This window comes from Phoca vitulina, unplaced genomic scaffold (assembly GCF_004348235.1).
Source record: "Phoca vitulina isolate PV1807 unplaced genomic scaffold, GSC_HSeal_1.0 scaffold3, whole genome shotgun sequence".
Taxonomy (NCBI): Eukaryota; Metazoa; Chordata; class Mammalia; order Carnivora; family Phocidae; genus Phoca; species Phoca vitulina.
This window is the reverse complement of record NW_022589706.1, coordinates 84,037,183-84,058,662: the sequence shown is the minus strand read 5'-3', so window position 1 is coordinate 84,058,662 and position 21,480 is coordinate 84,037,183. Positions and strand designations below refer to the sequence as shown.

Below are 21,480 nucleotides of genomic sequence, written 5' to 3'. Positions count from 1 at the left end.
GTGTTCTTGCATAGGTTGAACATTCCCGCGTCATCTTATTCACGGTATTATTCAGTGCAAAACTCTTCCTTAGAGAGGGAAAGGCTTAATTCTGCTTCTTTGGTATGATGCCTTCTTTAGTTAGGACTTCCAGATTAATACGGTTTTATTTTGTAGACTGATGGTAAAAAGGGAAAATGTCTATTATTCAGGGAGTTCTTCTGATCATCTTCCAAAAGCTGAAGACGGCCTAGATGGATTTAGCTTAGGTTGTTAAGAAATTGTGAGGACTGCAAAGCTAAATGGCAGGGATAGTAAGAAACTGAATATGAAAATAGGCCTTAGGGAAGAGAGGTGAGTCTTTGCATTTACCTAAATGGGTGAGCAAATGGTTCTTGACAAGGGAAATGAGACAGTGAAAGGGTATTAGGAAGAAAAAAAAAAAAAAAAGGCAATTCTAGCAGCTGTGGTTAAGATGGGAAAAGAGGCAGGAAAGTGAGTGGAGAGAATGCTGCTGTGAATCTGTTGTATCAAAGGAAATCAAATCCTTGGAGAGGAAAAAGAATGGAATAGAGTAAATAATGTCAGACACGGGGAAAAAAATGGCTGGGTAAGAAGAGAAAAAATTAGTGATGAGAGAGCAAGTCAGGGAAGAAAGGAGGAAAAGAAATGAGAAAAAAGACAGATGGAGTTTGTATTTCAAACTAGAGGTCATGAGAATTATTTGGGAGGTGGGGCAAAATTAATCTATTGAAATGAGTCACCCTACTATTTGTTCATTAATTCATATTAGCACAGTTTAAGTCAATACCTCAAGGATTATTTAGCTCCTATGTACAAGGCACAGCAATAAGGCTGTGAAATTGTGGTGAACAAGATAGACCCAGTCTCTGTTCTTTTGACAGTTCTTTAAATAATAGTAGTCAAGGAGAGTGTTGAAGTTCTCTCAACTCTCGCAGACCCACCATTCCAAGGATGAGTTCAACCCCACCTACAAATCCTGTCCAGCACCTGCACACCTGGTAATCCCCAGGTGTAATGGGGACCTTAAATGTGAGGCATTTAAGAAAACTATTTTCCAACATGCAAGTGACCCATTGCTCTAAGTGTGGTCTTGGTGCCGTGCCTTAGTTCTAATGATTGAGTTTCTGCCCACATTCAGGCACCTCTGTTCTGATAGCTGAGTCCTGGCTCCCCATGCCTACCATTCTCTGTCTACATGATGCTCTTCATCCCAGGTCCTCCTTTTCCTCTCCTCTCTACTACCAGATGTGAGAGTCGAGGTGCTCATGCTCTATGCAACCACAGTGAAATCCCTCTTGCTCACTGCCTACCTGACAGAATCCCACATTTCTATGTCTTTTGATCCTTTTCTTTTGATCCTGACCATTGCCATTTTTCATGCTGTGAGGACATGACTCTTGCCTGCCTGGCCAGCCATGACTGCAAGGGAGGTGAGTCAGGAAAGTGAACATTCAGCTTTTTCCTGTCTTGATGATGGAGATATCGAGGGGTAGGATGGAGCATAGCAGCAGCTAATATCCCATATATGTCTGCTGGATAAAGTTGTTCTGTCATGGTTCTGATGATGTAATTCTTCTGACTCCAAAACTTTAAATTTCAATGTGATTACCACTTAGAGGCCAACAAAATCTAATTATTTGCCCGACATTTAAATCCTTTGATTTGGCCTGTTTTTCTAGCCCTATCTCTCACTAATTTTTCATTTAATGCTCTGAACACTATGCATCATCCAAACCAAATACAACCATGTTCCTTTTTTTCTCTTCAAATATGTTTTTCTTCATTTGTCTTTTCTTAGAATAGCCTTTTCTCAGAACTGTTTTCCTCTTAGCCCCTAGATATACTCAGTTTCCACACATCCAGATATGGTCACCTTTCATACTTACATGACACTTCTTCCATCAAGATATCTGCTCTCTCTTTTGCTGAATCTCCACAACACTTTATATGTACAGCTTTTTTTTTTTTTTAAAGATTTTATTTATTCATTTGTCAGAGAGAGAGAGAGAGAGAAAGAGCACAAGCAGGGGGCAGGCAGAGGGACAAGCAGGCTCCCCGCTGAGCAAGGAGTCAGATGCGGGGCTCCATCCCAGGACCCCAGGACCATGACCTGAGCCGAAGGCAGACACTCAACCGACTGAGCCACCCAGGCATCCCTGTGTACAGCTTTTTAGGGGGCCTAGACAGCGAAGCCAGATAGACTGCAAGTCAAACCCTAGGTTTTCACTTACAAGCTCTGTGACCTTGGGCAAGTTACTCAATCACTCTGAGTCTCCATTTTCCCCATCTGTAAAGCAGAGATAATAATTTCTTACCTCAACAGGTAGTGTGAGTATTAAAATAATAGATGTATAACTTTTAATGCAGTGCCTAGTACATGACAGGCACTTAGTAAATATTAATTTCCTCCTTCCATTGTACTTTTTCCTCTTTCTATTGTATCGTAGTCATTTATACACATCCCTTCTCTCTTGACTACTAGCTTTTATGGTCTCCAAGGGCAGAGCTATGCCTTCTCTCATCTTTAGTATCCTCCATAACACTTCACTTAGTACCTGGTACATAGTAGATGTTCAAAAATAATGTTGGGTTATGAACGGTAAATGCAAGGGTTTAAGGAAAAGGAAGCTGAGGAGGAGAGAAAACTATCAGCTCTTCATGATTCTAAGTATCCTGTCAGTAATACTGTGTGTCATCAATAATGCCACTTAAAACAGGCCTCTGAGGTTTCAAAGCTCTGAGATTTTATTGAACATTTGTCAATTTTAATATCTCACTTCCACTTGGTTTGGAGAGTTTGGATACCTTTGTTTCCTTTTATTATAGTAGTTTATTTATATTGATATTTAATATTTGGTAAAATAAACAGATAGCCTTAACCCAGGGCCATACTTAAGATGTACTATTTTAGTTTTTAACCATTTATTTGTAGGGTTCAAGGCTTATCTTTGATTTTTAATAATCAAGACAGTTACAGAAAGTAGTTTATGGTGGTTGTGTTTCAGGCCACATTTCTTAAACAATAACATTCTCCCACTAATAAATACTTTAATAGAAATTATAGAAACTGGTTTTAAAAAACCTTCTCAGGAGTCCATCTTGTACGCATTATAAAGATACAGTGGCCTTTTCTTCATCTCCAATAACTCCATCAGTATGTTCAGTAGAAGGTAGTGAGATAGTGGAACCACTGTATTAACTGAAAGGTACCCCTTCTGTACCAAGGGCATTTCTTTTGCATACAATTTTCAGAATTTCAAAGCCTTCCTCATAACTCTCCTTTGGAGTTGCATGTGAACATAAAGGAGATATAATTCCCTTAGGAATTTGGAGGACTAATGCGGCGTGTATGTTGTAATTCTGTATTACTCAGTGAGAAAAAAATGTAAGAGAAAACCATAAGCAAATACCATCAGACAACTGCACATGAAGGCGTGTGACTTCCATTTGTATTTTTTCAAATGCACTTGAGAAGAAGTAGAAGATGTCACATTGCCTTCCCCCCCAATCCCTTTTTGCTGTTTTGTTGTTGTTCTGACATTGTCACTGCCATTTCACAATATTTTACTAAAATGTAAAGAATCAAGCTGTGTGTGTCTTGTAAGGAATTATTCCCAAATAAAACAGTATATTTTGGGACAATATTTAACTTTCTGTTCATATGTTTTTAATTATATACTAAGCTCCTTCTAACCTAACACTTTAGCAATTCCCATATTTCATGTTTGTGTTCCAGTCCAGCCTTTTTCAGATCCATATAGTCTCACTTGGGGGCAGGGGGAGGACATGTACATTCTCCAAGAAATTTGAAAAGCATGTGTCAGTGTGTGCATGTGTGTGTGTGTGTATGTGTGTGTATGTATAGAAAGTATTTATTTTGCTCAATACATAATAGAACTATCATATTAAACTAGTAATGTATTCATTCCTGAATAAATTATGCTAGATCTGAAAAAGTAGTATCATTCCCCACTATCTGTATTTTATGTGGTGGTTATATGATGAAGAGAATGATTATAAAAGTCTTAACATTTTAGATTTTTTGGTATTTGATTAAGTAATTGGTTAATTGAAAAATTCCATTGTACTCCATATAGCTTATACCTATATATATTTATAGACTTATATATTTATATACTTAATACTATATAAATATAAACTTACATACTATACACATAGCATAACAGCTTATTTATTTTACTATATCCATATATCTTTTTTTTAACATGGTGATTTGTATATTGAAATGGTATAATGTCATCTCAATATTTAATTTTAGCTTAAAATTCTTTCCCACTGAAATTAATTGAAGAACCACTTTCTATTGCCAACTTTATGTTTTATTTTCTATCAAATATATTCCTTTTAATTCTGCCTGAATAAAGGTGAATGGCACATAGACTTTCATGAATAATTAAATTAGTCCAACTTTGATTTACATATGTTGAAGTTGTTATCAATCCCTGAACTTACTCATCTTTGTATCTCAATTTCTTTATCTGGTGTTGATATATATATAAAATGCACAATAAATTTTTATTGAATAAATGTCTACAATTGGGGCGCCTGGGTGGCTCAGTCGGTTAAGCAGCCAATTCTTGGTTTTGGCTCAGGTTGTGATCTCAGGGTCCTGAGATTGGGTTCCACACTGAGCATGGAGTCTGCTTGTCCCTCCCCTTCCCCCTGTGTCCCTCCCTACTCTCTCTCTCTCTCTCTCATTTTAAAATAAGAAAATAAAATTTAAAAATATAAAATAAATGCCTACAGTTAATAATTCAGATTTAAAGATAATTTTATATATATTTAATGATGAAAAGACTGAAACAACTGAAAATATCAGCTTTTAGCAGTCTGTTTTTAAAGGGAGCATACGGAATACACTGAGTAGAGTTAAGGGACTGGGCTACATGGGCAGACGCCTGCATTTAAATACTGGTCACTTACAAACTGTATGACTTTGGGCAAATTATCTGTTTTCCTTCAGTTTTTCAATGTAAAATAAAGATGGTTGGCTTGACTTAATACACGACTTAATGAAGCATTTAGAACAGTGTATGGCACGTGTGTTATTATTCAAGTCCTATTTATGCACATGTAAACATCTGCATACAAACCCTCTTATATGAGCACTCACACTGAGACAGCCATGACATCATATAACCCTTATAATGGGACCTCATCTGCTGGATAAACATCCAGTAGAATAATGGCCTCAAGTCATTATAGAAATTTAGGTTAAGTAGTTCAACTTTAAAATTAAGAAATTCATGAAAAGTGATTATCACTGTTAGAGATGATTCTAGTATAGGATTCTCTAAAACAAATATTTGGTGTACACTTGTGTGTCTAATTCTTTCCAAAGCTAGTGAAGAGTTTTAGTTAAAAATATTACTCTTCAGTGAAGTAAAATTAATTCACTTTGAAATGTTTCAAACTTCAAAAAAATTTATGAATTTTCTCAAGTAATATTATATAAGGGTATGTAATTTCACATATATGTTTTTATGGATTCCTTGGCTTGACAATTTTGATATCCTAACCAATAGTCTTAATCGGCTGAATTTATTTTCTCTCTAAATATCTCCAGTCATATTTAGGTGATACCATGTTTTAAATATAGAATGTATTTATTGCGCAATGTGGAGATTAAAATGGAGGAATGCTATAAGATAGTAGGTAGAAAGATAGCTCCAGAAACATTTTATTCTACCTTCTTTCTTTTGGGTAGGCCACAATTAAACTTAGTTTAAATAATAACTACGGGAGACTACTACCTCTCGAAGTTAATGTGAGCCTTTACACTTCAGGTTTATTTTTTTCAAATGGTCAGTATGTTCAATGCTAATTATTTAAGATTTAGATCAGGCATAATCTATTGTCATAATTCACTTTCAGTAAATAGTCTTTCTATAAAAAAATACACTGAGGGGCACCTGGGTGGCTCAGTGGGTTAAACACGTGCCTTTGGCTCAGGTCCTGATTTCAGGGTCCTGGGATCGAGCCCCGTGTTGGGCTCCCTGCTCAGCGGGTAGCCTGCTTCTCCCTCTGCCCCTCCCCTGCTTGTGCTCTGTCTCTCTCTGAAAAATAAATAAAATCTTAAAAAAAATACACTGAGTTGAAAACAAATCAAAGGTGATGCATCCCTAATTGATATAGTTGAATAAATACTGAGTATCATTTAGTAAGAATAGTTATGACACACTTCCCTTGAAACCTTTTACCTGGCAACCTGAACTATGGAGCTATTTGGAAAAGAATAAACACAGTGGGGTTTTCAGTTTCTGAAAGAAATCTTATCCTTGCAATAAACTCAGGGCTACCATTTATACTCATGCAGGTTGTGTACTGTGCAAAGCTGTTCAGCAAAGGGACAGGGAAGGTCTGAAATTCAGATCGTGCTTCATTTGCCAACCTATGAGCTCTGGAATGGGGCTGCATCTTCCTGGAGGAAAGCCTTCTTATCTAATTAATACAGTCTCAGCGTGGACCATCAGGACCCTGAATGAAGTGCAAGCAACTTACTCGAAGAAAACTAATCAGTCTTAGTGGTGGGCCTCAGGATCTGAGATGAGAACAGTGTGTCTAGGAAGAAAGGTAGAGTGGGCAGTAGGCATCGTCCTGGAGAGAAGCCACAGCTAGGTGTGCAGTAGACAAGTAGCAGCTGAAGTTGTGGAAATGAGTGAGATGCCCAGAAAGTGTATATTGAGGGTAAGAGAAGTCATGGGTGGAGGAGGGTTAGTTATGAAGTACAGAGAGAGGGAGGAAAAGGGAGGTCTCCTACAGAGAAACCCCCAAGACAGTGGAAGACCCAGAAGAAGGCATTGCCAGAGAAGCTAGAGGAGAGCTGTCAGCTCTATGAACTCTAGTCACAGGGTTTCCAGCTATGAGGTTACTTAGCAACTTTAGTGGTCTGATGGTTTTCAAAACAATATTGCCATGGTTTTAGGAATGACTCAGTATTGAAAATATGGGGAGATTAAAAATAGAACATTCTTCCTAAAAGTTGGGAGTCACAGGCAGGAGGCAGACAGGAGCCAAAAACATCTGTCCATATTTGAGGTGTGAGAAAAGATCTTTAACTGAGTAGAGTTCATCTTCAAGAGACTGTGCAAAGTTGTTTTATTCCTTTTACTATTAGTCTTTACTCTCTGAACTAGAGTTATGAGTCAACAGATGAGAAATTATAGTGACCCCAAAAAGCACAACTTCTAGCTGAAATCAAATATATCCTCATAAACATTCACTGGAAGCATATTGGCCATACAAATATCTGTGACTTTGACAGTCAGCAGGCTATTCAGGGAATACTAATTTTGGCTCTGATAACTTCTTAGAGATCTCTGTTGCAGGAAACCTGATACTATATTTATTGACACTTACCATGTATAAAATACAAGACTACATTTGAATTAGGAAGAGAAGAGTGGAAGGAAATAATATTTACAGACCATATGTTCTTTTAATTACTTCCTGCAACTCCCATATGAGGTAAATATTGTTTGTTCCATCCTACAGATGCAGAAACTGAGGCTCAGAGAGGTTAAGTGACCTGCCAAAGGTCATGTTTTAGTACGTGTTAAGGTCTCCAAAGGCATTGTTTGTTGTATTTCCCCAAATACCTCTCTTCTTGCCCTTAGGAGCCCTGATAGCTTAGTATGAAGCACAAATCTTATACCTAGCATGGTCAGCTGAGTTTTATGAAAGAGTCACAAGTGCTTTAGGAATTCAAAACAGGGAAAACATCTCCAAAAGAGGGTCAAGTAAAGCTTAGGGAAGAGAAATCACTGAGATGAGCCATCAATGATGGGCCGTAATGACAGTGAGATTGTAGAGGGGTGGAGACAGGATGCTTACTGGACTAACATTTGTACTGGGACTAACATTTCTTTTAGAAACTCAAATTTCTGCTATGGTTATTTATTTTTTTCCAAATAGCTCCATAGCTCAAGTTGCCAGATAAGAGGTTTCAAGAAGGTGTGTTATAATTATTCCAAGTCTAATGATAATTAAGAATGCTTATTCAGTGGAAAGAATGGCATAAACAGAGATACAGTGGTGACAGCTGTGAAGGGTCTTCTGAGAACACCTAGTATTCAAGGCTGACTGGAGGACAGGATCCTCATGTGGGGAATCAGGGCAGGGGTGGGAGAGGGGATAAAAGAGAAAAGAAAAGTTAGGAGCAGATCATAGAGGACTTTGGACATAGGCAGAAGTTAACACTTCATTTGGTGGGAATCTGAAGCATCGCCTAAAATAAAATTTTTAATTATGTAACTACTTCTTTGGGCAATTTTCAAACATACTCAAAAGGAAAAGAAAATGGTATCATAAATTGCCCTGAAACTGTTACCCAGCTTCAAGGATTATCAATGGCTGGCTAATCTTGTTTCATAAATCCCTTTCCCTTGTTTTTCTTGTTTTGTTTTGTTTGCTGATATATTTTTAAAAGCAAAACCTAGATATCATGTCATTGCATCTGCAAATACTAACATACAAATCTCTGATAGGGCCTTTCTAAAATAAAACCATCATTTCATTATCAACCCTAATAAAATCAACAATAATTTCTTATTATCATCATATTCAAATTTCCCTGGTTGTCTCAAACATGTCTCTTTATAGATGGCTTGTTTGAATCAAGATCCCAAACCTGGTTGGCATTTAATTGCTATAACTCTTTGGTCTCTTTTACTGTCTAGGCCTCTTCTCCTAAAAAAATTTTTTCACGTCACCAATTTTCCCACAACAGTTGATCTGTATATGGAATGCCCCACGTTCTGGATTGATCTAATTAAATCCTCGTGGTGCTGTTTAACTTGTTCCCCTGTCTTCTGTATTTCTCATAAACTGCAAGTTCCATTTAGAAGTTTGATTAGGTTCTGGTTCAATTTTTAGGAATAATCTCTTATGAAGGTGTAGTATACTCCCTTCTTCATTGTATCAAGAGGCAGGTAATATTCTTTTGATCAGCAGGTCAAATGGTATTGGCCTGATTCCCTGCAACCTATCCTGTAACAGCTTTTGCATCCATGGAGGATTGTTGCCTTTAATGACGTTTTCGTTGGACCCTTGACAGTTTTGGGGCTGAGGAATATGTTCAGGAATGTGCTTTAGGAAATCTAATCTGACAAAAGTATGTAGGATGGAATAAAGTGAGGGAAGACCTGGAGAGGCTTGTAGACTATTCTTGTTTTCCAGGAATAAGGATGCTGGCAACAAATATGGAAAGATGGATTCAAGGGCTTTTGTGGAGAATGAAATCTCTGAGACTTGGCAATAGATTCCAATTGCCGAATCAAACATAACACTGACCTTTTAGAGTTGGAGGAGTAGTGGTGTGTTTAACAAAAACAGGAAGGTCAGGAGTCATGAGTGGCTTGCAGTAGAAATTGAGAAGTTTGGTTTGAGAATGATGAGTTTTAGCTGATGATGGCGTATCTTGGCTTAGACATCTGGTGAGCAGTTGGGAATGCAGCACTGCAGCCTGGAAAAGAATTGAGGACATGAGTCAGGTAATAATTAAAGCCTTGAGGGTACATTTGATAGCTGATGAAGGGAGTAAAGTAAAAAGACAAAAGGTTTAGACACAAATTTGGGCAATTGTGACATGTTTGGGTTTTGTCAACCCTTCCTCCCCAAAGCTCTGGTTTATTTAGTTTTAGTTTAGCCCTTTCCAGGGTGACTCCTTTCCAGGGCGCCAAAGACTGGCTCAGCAGTTTCCCTTCTCATAGCTTAGCTTTCTTCTTCCTAATGGAAAGAAATGCCCCCAAGACCAATATGTATTTCAACTCCTGTTACTTTATTTTTCCTAAAACCAGATTATAAAAATATGACTTCTACTCTGCTACCTCCCTTCTCTTTCCTCAAATCCAATTTTCTTTCTTTCTATGGCCAATCTATTATTAAACAAGTTTGATGGAGATAGTTTGAGAAGATAGGACCTTAAAGTGAGGGAATAGAGGGCAAAAGCAACTTTTCTTCCCTTTAATTTTTGGGGAGGGTGAATGGATGTGTTTGGAGAGCAAGGGGAAGAACCCAAGGGAACTGTATTGGTTGAAAAGACATGAGAGCAATGATACATAGCAGGCAAGGTTGGGGAGGAGGCATGGATGCATAGGTACAATACCACCTTCGCTCCACAGAGAGAGGAAGTGAAGCTACGGAAGAATCTGGAAATGGAGAGCATGGTAGTTGTAGAAGCTTACATGAAAAGCTTTTGATCTTTTAGTCATCAACTGAGAGTGATAGAGACTGGGCTTCTAATTTGTATGAGAAGCTTGAGAATCATAGACAAGCCCTGAGATTCAGGCTCTTCTAGTCTCATTTGACAGTTGATTGTTTTTTATTCCTTCTCCATATCTCCTTAGACTCAAAGAGATATCTATCCTTATCCCTGTGTTGTGCTCAGTTGCCCTTCACAGAACTGCATCGTTTTATAAAATACTATGAATGAAGCAAAGAATCAAACTGACCTGCAAACCAGGCTTTCTTGAGTAGCCTGGGCAAAATTATGTTGGGACAATATATTAGGAAGCATGCTGAAATAAACTATTGTAAATTAAACCCAAGGTTTAAAGATGGATATACCTCCTTATACATTTGAATTCTATTGAGGAGGGTAAGAGTATCATAGGATAGCTTACACCATTAGCTGTAAAATCACAGGGGCTACTGTGGGCATTTAGAGAGCAAGTTGATACTTTCTTTCAACAAAAAGAATGTTTAGGATTCCAAGTCTTTCACCATGGAGTTCATTTTATTTGACCTCTTAAAAATAAGTAAAAAAAAAAAATACAAAGTTAAACAAAAAAATTTTAGCAGTCACTTAAAACATTTGGATATAAGGGATGAGGCTAGAGAGAAGGGAGCCCTTGGTTTTGATTGGCAGGAGCAGTAATTTGGCTGTATTTAATTTGTATTGTGTTAGAAAAGAAAGCCAGAGTGAGCTTCCCTGATTCCTGCTGTTTTATAAGCCCTTAACTCCATTGAGCTACATCAGTCTTACTTTTGAGAGTCCTTTTTAAATGTTTAGTTTTTCTAAATTTTCTTTTAGTGCTAGACCCCACTAATTGCTTCCTTATGGCAGCTGCTTATGATTTAAGACTGATCGTGGGCACATATAGTCAGTCCCTTGTTCAGGGCTTGAACTGACATCACAAAAGAACTTAAAGTTACGATCTCACCACAGAAAATGCCCAGAAAAGAATAGCTGTAAAAATTAGTTTTGCAATAGTGGGGCTGGTTTTGATATTTGAAATTTCTGTTTATACCTACCCCCTTTCCTGCTGGGTCTCTTTTAATCTTCAATGCAAAATGAAAGGTGTAAAGTCTGAAGCTATAAATCTGTTTATGGCTATAATTCCCTTCCCTGGTTTAGCAGAGTTTGACACTATAATAAACACGGCTCTTCTGCAACAACATTGAATCTGGTTCTTGTATAATTCTTTATGTGTTGCTGCTTTGAACACCAGGAGTTTTATTGCGTTCTTTTCTTTCAGGGTGTTTCAATTCAGCAAAAAATTGATTGAGCACCTACTATATGCTGAGGGCGACTAGGTAGTTCTAGGGCCTAAAATGTAGTCTTGGTTAGTCATTAAAGTAATGTAGTTAAAACTGCAATGAACTGTTTTTGTCTTGCTTTGGTTTTTTTTTTTTTTGGTAATAGTTCCTAAATATCGAGGTAAGCTATATTAAACCTTGTATTCTCCAAACATTTTCAACCAAACCCTAACATATTTCTTACCACATGGCCTCTTGATTTTAGGAAATCAATTATGTTTACCTTATTTATCCTCAGGTCAAATATCTAAGAAAAAAATTTTATTTTATGTTTACCATAATTAAAATATTAAAAACATTAACTGTGTTCTTAATAATCACTAATGTTGGTCAATCAGGCATTCTACAAATTGTTTCATGGACAGCGTTTTATGTTAGCCAAATAATAAGCTTTGTTTTCCCAATTTTACAGTTGAAGAAACTGAGGCTTAAAAAGTTTAATTAACCTGCCAAAATTCACACAAGTGATCACAACCAGGATTTCAGTCTGAATCTGTTTGACTCCAAATCTTGAGCTCTTAACCACCAAGACACTTTATGTAGTTTATTTTGAAATAATTTCTCCAAATTATACTTTTGCTTTTATAAAATTTTTAAAAAGATTTTATTTATTAATTTGAGAAAGAGAGAGTGAGAAGGAGAGAGAGAGAGTATGAGCAGGGGGAGGGGCAGTGGGAGAAGCAGACTTCCCACTAAGCAGAGAGCCCGACACGGAGCTCAATCCCAGGGCTCCGGGATCATGACCTGAACTGAAGGCAGACACTTAACCAACTGAGCCACCTAGGCACCCCTATACTTTTGCTTTTTATTTTTATTCTTTTCTGAAGCATTTAAAAAGAAATTACATGCAAACATACACACACAGACACACACACACAGATCTATACTTACATATAGGACCTCCTACATTTTCATGTCAGGTTTTCCATAAAAAGTTTAAAATTTTCACATTACCTGTTGAAGTTATTTGCAAAGTTAAAAGTCTATGAAACAAAAAAGGTGATTTTAGGAAGAAATGTCCCTAAAAATGTATAGTATGCTAGTAAAACAGAAAACTATAGAGTTCAAGGTTTTAGGTATATACTTGGAAGAACACACGTTCACATTTTAGTTAGAAGTGAGCCTAAGCTAACTGCATAAAACACTTTACTCAGAAGTATGGTAGATTTATCAACATGTAAATAGCTAGGGTCCTTATTTTTCAAGTGAGCACTGGATTTTTCCATTGTTATGATTGTATCCATTGTATGATTTTGTGAGTTTCAGATACCTGCTAAAAACTACCAAATTCAATTTATTCATGAATGTTTGGCTTAAGAGCATCTATCTCATTGGCACAATGGGCCAAATTCATGATGCAGTGAGAGAGTAGGGAGAAATCTTACCATCTGTATAATTGAGGCTTTTATCCTACTTGAATAAGGGAAAATGGGATATTCCCTGTTTCCTAACTCAGTAGGAGACTGTGAACATTGATAAAGTAATGTTTGCAAGAATGCCTGAGAATGACCAATGCTGTAGAGTTTGTCTTCCTTATCCTTAAAAAACTAGGGAAATTACAGCTTTTAAATATAGTAAGCCCACGTTCATCATGCAGTCTAAAAAGCAGAGGAAGAAATGTAATAAAGGGGCACTTTATTAATAAGTTAACACAGAGGAAGGATGGCTGCACAGTATGGCCACCATACGTCATCTGTGCTCCTTTTACCCAACAGTGACGATAGAGAATTTTCTCTCTTTCTCAACTACTTCTGATTGGGCCGGCCAAGGCTGCCAACAATCAGTTTTGATTTGAATACCCCTAAAACCAGATTTAAAATTCTATATGGTTCATTTGGCTCTGGAGTTCCTGTGTTCATCAGAGTTGAAGCAGGGTAGGTCAACCATTTTCTGTTAATGCACTACATTGTGAACTTTCAAATGAATCACCATGTTGGTGATCTGTCAATGGCTCTCATGTCCATTCCACTAACTGGTCTTGTTGGTTCTATCTCAGAAATGTCTTCTGAATCTAGAACTTTTCCTTTGCTCCCACGATCATCTATCTCCTGGAGCAAGGCAACAACTTCCTAAGGGTAACATTCCATGATCTCAGAGTCCCATAGAGCACACTTGATCTTACCACTCCCTTGTTAAACTGATGACAGAATTTGGCCCAGGGACTTAGGTATTACTAGCCAACCTTCCCAAATCTCACTATTCCACATTTCCACTCCTCACACCACATATGTTCTTACTCCCCTGAACTCCTTGTCTTTCTCTGATAGCATGATATTTTTTCACACTTAGCATGTTCTCCCCTTCCGCCTGAACTGCTTCACCCTTTCCCAGTCCCCTTTATCTCTGGCCAACTTTTAAGAGCCAGTTCCAATATCATCTTTGGAACTCCAGTTCTCCCACTTTCTTTTCTCTCTGTACTGCCACAGCACAGCATTCATTCCACTGATTACAATTATGGTTACATATCCCTCCTCCAGACTCAGAGCACATTGACTGGCTGGTAGTTGGCCATAAATGCTTAGAAAATGAAACTTGCTGGTCTTCATAAGTCTATGGTAATGAAAAGATTAATCAGAAAAAGGGTTGTTATATTTCAAAAATGAAAATGATCTACATTTTTCTGGGATAAAAATCATATCTCCATTCTTATTCCAGCATCTCTGGCTGCCAAGAATATCCAGGGTTTGCTCTTTTTCCATTTTTTTTAACTTCTAGCAGAATTTAATTTTGTTTTCATGATTGCCATCTATAAAAAATCATTCCCCCTTTAGCTTTTGCCATTCAAAGTAGGCAAATTTACAGTTCTAGTGAATGAAAGGTCTTAATTGAGATATCCAGGCTCCATGAATATATCTTTTCCAGCTATATTTCAATTACTTTTATGCAGGTTGAAATCCAACATTTTACTGAATCTCAATTATTGTGCCTCTCATTCATAATGCTTTTAGTTTGGCTTTATAATTTAATTGAAATAGGTAATAGAGCATGGAAAAAGATCTAAAATCTTAGTTACTTGGATAGAAATAGATTTGGGGAGACTGAAATTGGTATAGGCCAAGATCCACATTAAAGTCTTAGTACAAACAGAAGGATTGTTGCCATAAATTCTGAATTTGAATAAGGGCTAATTTAAAGTTTGCCACTGATATTTATAAATACTTTGGTAGTAAATTAATAACACTCTAACAACACTCTAAAAGAAATGTTCCAACTACTGACCAAGAACACTAATAATAAAAACTTTGTTAGCACTTTCAAAATTTATGTAATTAGGGCTAATAAGATAAAACTAATTAAAAATAATCATTTCAAATATTCTTATTTATTTATTTAAATGGACATAATAAAAGATCTGACTCCAATCTACTGGACCAGACCAGAAGGACAGGAATCCCAAGCCTTACATAAAGACTCATAAATAATGACTCACTATTCCCTTATTTATGACTACTAGTTTTACCATATTTACTTATCATTGACCTCAACCTTGTTTTACCAACAGTTTTATTTTCAAATAGTTACCAATGAATCACTGATACTGATACCTGAACAACAGATATGTCCACTAACTATTAAATTGTTAATTTGGTGCAGTTGGAAGCAACAAAATGCCATGGTAAAATATACTGTAATTCAAATATTCATTCATTTAAATTATTGCCTATCCTTTAGTTAATATCAGTCTAAGGACAAAATAACTTAGTTACCCAGCTTTAATTTTAAAAGTTAATAATCAAAAAAACCTTTCTTTCATTTGTAATATTTTGACCTAGAAGAAAACCATGGCTCCCAAATTTTAAAATACTATCTGTGTTTACTAAGGTCGTCCACGTTTTCCTTCAAATTCAATCCATATTTGCAGTGAAGAGGATCCAATTCAGAAAGAAGAGTGGGATTTCAGTCAGAGCAGAAGAAAACACCTGCCATTAATCCCAAGAGCACAAGTGGGGTCTGGAGTGTCCGAAGCAGCCGCCACAGCTGTGAATGGAGGTTGACCTCTGCTTCGGTTCTGTCTTGAGCTGGCAGGTGCCAGGACGCCATTCTGTCTGCGCAGAAACATCCCCTTTTGAAGCAGCAGTATTTTATTGCTCAATTGTGAATGCAAATTTTTATGTGTTCATGAATTAAGGATCCTTGCTTATGGCAAGCTGTCTAAAGAGGTCTAGTTTTCATATGTGGCTTTGGCATTAGCCATTGGACTTTGGGGAAAAAAGTCATCTCTGCTCCCCACTGTAAAATTGTTTTAGAAAAGCTTTGACCTCAAACATGCCATATAACCTAATAAAGTGCCTTTAGAGGACTGGTACAATGAGAGGCTTGGCCTCTGAAATCTCACCAGCAAAAGCAAACTAAACTTCAAAGAGAAAAAGCTTTTGGGGGGAAAGGAGTGGGAGCAGGGGAGGGGCTCCATAGTAACTATAAGTATCTTTATAGTAGCTGGATTTTCTAGGGGAGTTTTTCTTAATGCTGGTATCAGGAAGTGTTTAACTGTGGCACTAGACTATTAAGCTTTTCCAAAACAGACCATTCAGGTTTTCTAAATCAGCTTCTCCCACCATATCTTCCATCAGTGCCTAGAACATTGCCAAACTCTTTATAGGCATTTATATATAAATGTATATAAAAATCAAAATAGACTTAAATAACATGCTATTTCAATCAAGACTAGAATCTCCATTGTATTTCCGAGACTGGATGGTAGGTATCCTCTCACTCTTTTTTGGAGTTTCCTTTGCCCCACCAAAAATAAAACCCTACTTGTAGAGCATTAGAGAACATTTCATGTGTTAAAAATAACCAAATAAATTCTTTAAACTTAATTTTACAGAGGTAGACACACAGTCTATACCAATTACTCACTACTGATTCACTGAAAACATTAATAAAACATTAAAATTTTACTGAAAACATAAAGAAAAATAATTTCCTTGGTTTCCCTTTTTTTAATGGCAAAATTATTTTTGGGACAAGAGAAACAAGGGTTTGTTTAGTTGATTCCCTTATCTTAGCTCTCTCTCTCTCTCTCTTCTCTCTCGCTCTGACCCTCCACAATTACTCTTTTTCTCATTTTGAACTTGAGATCTTGGGGTCACTACCCAGGATACTGGGAAATGTAACTGGCAGCATTTCAGAAGGCATCTGTTGAAGGCAGGCACATAGTCATCATTCTTTATGAGAATCTAGTTCTAGGGCTGTGTCCCAACACTTACCATCCTAACCTAGGCACACAGACTAGGTTAAAGTCCTGGCTAACTCACTTGCAAGAGACCTAACCTTGATAATCTTTGAGTTTCATTTTTGGCATCTATAAAAGGAATATCATAATACTCTCTTCATTGGATTGGGACCAGATGAAAGTTCTTTGTTGATGGTAAAATATATAAACTACAAGACATGATATTATTGTTATTATTAAGTTCATGATAACCTCACAGCTGTTACCAGAAGTGTCACAACTGAGAGTAGGAATTTAGTACAGTTCCTCTGCAGCAGATACTTAGCAGGAGATATTTTAGTAGACAGAGTATTCCCACATTTCCACCTGACGTGACATTGCAAGGACTTAGGAAGGAGTACTTTGCTAGAAGCTTGGCTGTGCTTCTAGTCTAGACTTACACTTGTCTCCCAGCCCTGCTGAAGGTGAAGGTGAGAGATTGAAGGTAACTCTGAAATGCTCCAATTCCTCAAGTAGGCTGAGCCCTGGAACATGATTTCATCTTTAAGAGCTAGGGGAAAAAAGTATTGATGTCTCTAGAATTAGTATGTCCTGCTGGCATTTTTGTTCAAAGATAAAGAAAAATCTCAATGTGGCTTAAGAACAGACAGCTGCCCAACAAAGTAGAAAATCCTAAAAAGAGCCACATCTATATGGTTATCCAATTTATGACAAAGATAACACTGTACTACAATGAGGAAAAGATTCATTTTCAATAAGTGGTGTTGGGTTAATTTGATATTCACATAGGAGAAAAAGAGCATCTTGACTTTGACCTCACATCATGTACAAAATCAGTTCCCCATGAATTTAGATCTGAGTATGAAAAATAAAGAAATAAAGCCACTATTTTTTATTTTATTTTTTTTATTGTTGTTTTCTTCTTTCAGTTTGGGCACCATGCCATCCCAGACAGTATAAGTTTAACATGCAGTGTTATATTTATTTTAGGTGTACAATATAGTGAGTCAACCATTCAATGCATTACTCAGTATTCATCATGATAAATGTACTCTTAATCCCCTTCACCTATTTCACCCATCCCCCCACCAACCTCCCCTCTGGCAACCACCAGTTTGTTCTCTATAGTTAAAAGTCTGCTTTTTTGGTCTCTTTTTTCTTTGTTTTGTTTCTTAAATATCACATATGAGTGAAATCATATGGTATTTGTCTTTCTCTGTCTGACATATTTTACTTAGCATCATACCCTCTAGATACATCTGTGTTATCACAAATGCAAGATTTCATTCTTTTTTATGGCTGAGTGATATTATATCATATATATGTATATATTACATCTCTTTTTTATTTATCTTAATTTTTAAAAAAATTAATTCTAGTATAGTTAACATACAGTGTTATAGTAGTTTCAATAAGGCTTTTAGCTTTTAGAATAAACATAGAAGAACCTCTTTATGACCTTGGAGTAAGCAAAGATTCCTTAAGTGGAATACAACAAGAGATAAAGAGAAAAAAATGTTAAATAGAGTTTTATTAAAATTAAAAACTTCTGTTCATCGAAACCTAGTTAAGAGAATATAAACACAGTACACAGAGTAGGAGAATATATTTGCAAAAAATAACTGATAGAAAACTCATAATCAGAATAATGTAAAGTACTCTCACACCTCTCGATATATATAGATATTATAATATGTAAAGAACTCTAGTAAGTCTAAAGGACAACTCAGTAGAAAAAGGGCAAGAGACGTGAATAAACACTTTGTGGGTGAAGTTGCAAAATGGACAACACATGCATTAAAAGGAGTTAAGCTAATTAATCACTGGAGAAATGCAAATTAAAACAGTGTGAAACTACTACACCTCCCACCAGAATGTCTAAAACAAAAAAAGATGGAAAATGCCGAGTATTGGTGATGATATAGGGGAACTGAAATTCTTGTATACTGGTGATGGGAGTGTAAATTGTTAGAACCACACTGAAAAACGATTTGTCAGTACCTACTAAAATTGAACATATTAGGTATTTTCTATAACCCAAAATTCCACTCCTAGATTTACACCCGACAGAAATGCATACAGTTTTTAATCAAAAGACATAAAGTTAGGATATTTGTAGCAGCACTATTTTCAGTAGTCAAGACATAGAAATGCCTGGAAACAAAGGGCCATCAACCAAGTAGAATAAACAAATAAATTATGGTTTATTCACATGGTGGAATATTATAAAGCAGTAAGAACAAACGATCTACAGCACACACAAAATTATGAATACATTTTACACATTGAGCAAAGGAGGTCAGACTCATACTGGTATCATTCCATTTCTGTAACTACAAAAACAGACAAACTATTTTGTCAGAGGTCAGAAATAGTAGTCACTGTTGGTTGAAAGTAATGACAAGAAAATGTCACCACAGTCCTTCTGGGTTTCCTTAGCTGATTTCTACTTGCATAGGTACATTTAGCTTGTAAAAATTTATCCAGCATATTATATACTTATGACATGTGGACTTTGTGCACTTTTCTCTGTGTGTGTGTGTGTGTGTGTAGTATAGCAGTATATATATACTATATACTATGGTATAGTACCATATTTTACTGGTATATGTACCAGTATGGTATAGTACAATGCATACTGGTATATGATATATACCATACTATATATACCATTATACTATATATGATAGTATGTGTATTATACCACTTTCACATTCTAACCATCTTACAATTATAATTTAGAACCTAAAATTCCTTGATAAACCTCATTGACCGGTATACCTCTTTGCCCTTTGCATGAATCTTGCAGCTAACTAGCTGATCTATTCAAGCTACAATTTTTTAAATTTATTAAAACATTTCTTTCTTTCTTTTTCTTTTTTTTAGGGCCCTCCTGGTCCAAAAGGAGATAAGGTAAGAAAATGTGTAGCAGAAACTAATTAAGTTAGTGGAAATCCATTGGTATGACCTATGCTATGTTATATTTTGGTCTTTTTAATGAGCATCGAATACAGCCTTTATGCTAAAACTATCTATCATCTCATCTTCCTACTCTACAGGGAGAACAAGGTGATCAGGGACCTCGGGTAAGTTGTATTCTTCCAATCCTGGGCAGAAAATTGGTTTTCAGCTCCAAACTTATTGAATTAAAGTAGCCCTGGCTTTATAACATGTCTTTGTGTCATGGTTTAGTAATAGCTGGCAAAAAATACCATACCACTTGTAAGTGAAATAGCCTTAATAATAATTAATGGGTATATCCTGTAGCATAGCTTTAAGTTAATACCTATAAGTAGGACACTGTACAATAATTAGCCCTACTGACGAAGGGCCAGATCACTACTAAAAAGTCAAGAACAACCACCATTCTGATGGCTATTGGGTCCTTCAGATTTGCATGCATTGTTTTGCATGCATTGTTTTGGATTCCTGTCGAATTTGGCCTTTTTCTGTAGTTAAACTTTATGTGCTATTGCATAAATATGTTATATTATAGATGAAAATATTAATGCATTTTATATTTGTTTTCTTCATCATAAATTTGAATAACACTTATTTGAATTTCTTATTTTTTATAGATTTTTAAACAGATAAAAGGTGTAATATAACAGCGTTCCAAGGAGGAGGGGCATTCTTTTATTCTTCTCAAATGTGGCTCTTTTAACCATTATAACACAATGGTGAATGCTTTGTTGTTACCTTGGTAGTGCCAAGTCCTCTGCTTAACATCTGTGCCTTATTACCCAAATGTTCAGACATACTGTTCCAATGATGTAGTGGCTCCGTTCAGACATACCTCTCAATTTTCTCATGTCACTATGCACAAAAGCGAGTATTTGGTTGAAGAGTCATTTTTTACAGTGGAAAAGCACATTTAAAACTTTCAGGTTGAAAACAGAAACTGTAGGGTTTTTGTAAAATGCGCTGTGTGTAGTTAATTATTGAATTCATTTATACTGCAGCAGATAGAGGTTTTATTGCAAAAGATGTAGTTGATGCAAACCTGAAAAATTTGTAGTCTTATCTCTTCATGTTTATTAAACTAGATAGAAGGTAGGCTATGATTTGTTTTCCTTTCCATTCTTCAGCCATTTCTTTATATAAAAATAATGACCATGCCTCAGAGCATTTTGTTTCTCATGGCAATTATTCTAGCCGATGACTAGCTTCAAGCTAAAAACTCATGTTAATGGTCAAGGAGATTAAACATCATGATATCTGTCATGGATGTGAATGGAATAAAATTCTCATAACCTTAAATGATTAGAGTATAGCCACTTGCTCTGTATGTGGTAATTATTCACATGGCATGTCTCCATGTATCGAGTATCATTTATTTCTACACAACATATCAAAATCACTCAACTTGCCCTTTCCAGGTAAGGGGGGAACTGTTTCCATTCTGAGAAATCTTCTTTTGGCAAAGGAAGTGAAGGGGTGGTTCACAGCTCAGCTGTCATCAGTATGCCCGCAGTCCTCATTTTCAAAAAGGTGTGTTGGCTTTCATCGTTCCCAAAAGTGATGATTGATTATAAAGCCAGGCCAAATTTTCAGGATGAAACCTGAAACCATGTGAAATTCACCTGGTTTCATGTTGCATTACAAACTAAGACTTGGACCAGGTTCCTTGTGAGTTTGGCCAAAGTTCATGAACTTCTTTGACGAACCCAGACTGCCTTTCCTACAGATTTCAGCCAGTTTTCACACTGACTGGGGCCAGGTTTCACACGATTCAGGGCCCA

At 36.4% G+C, this 21,480-nt stretch overlaps 1 protein-coding gene across 4 annotated transcripts in view; it reads left to right on the top strand.

The window, feature by feature from the left end:
- Window positions 1-21,480, top strand: part of COL25A1 (collagen type XXV alpha 1 chain) — a 467,924-nt gene that overhangs the window by 285,229 nt on the left and 161,215 nt on the right. For all 4 annotated transcript variants that reach the window (XM_032400984.1, XM_032400983.1, XM_032400982.1 and 1 more), the window contains exons 6-7: window positions 19,625-19,651; window positions 19,798-19,824. In XM_032400984.1, coding sequence (XP_032256875.1) covers window positions 19,625-19,651; window positions 19,798-19,824 — 54 coding nt within the window. The remainder of the gene's footprint in view (window positions 1-19,624; window positions 19,652-19,797; window positions 19,825-21,480) is intronic.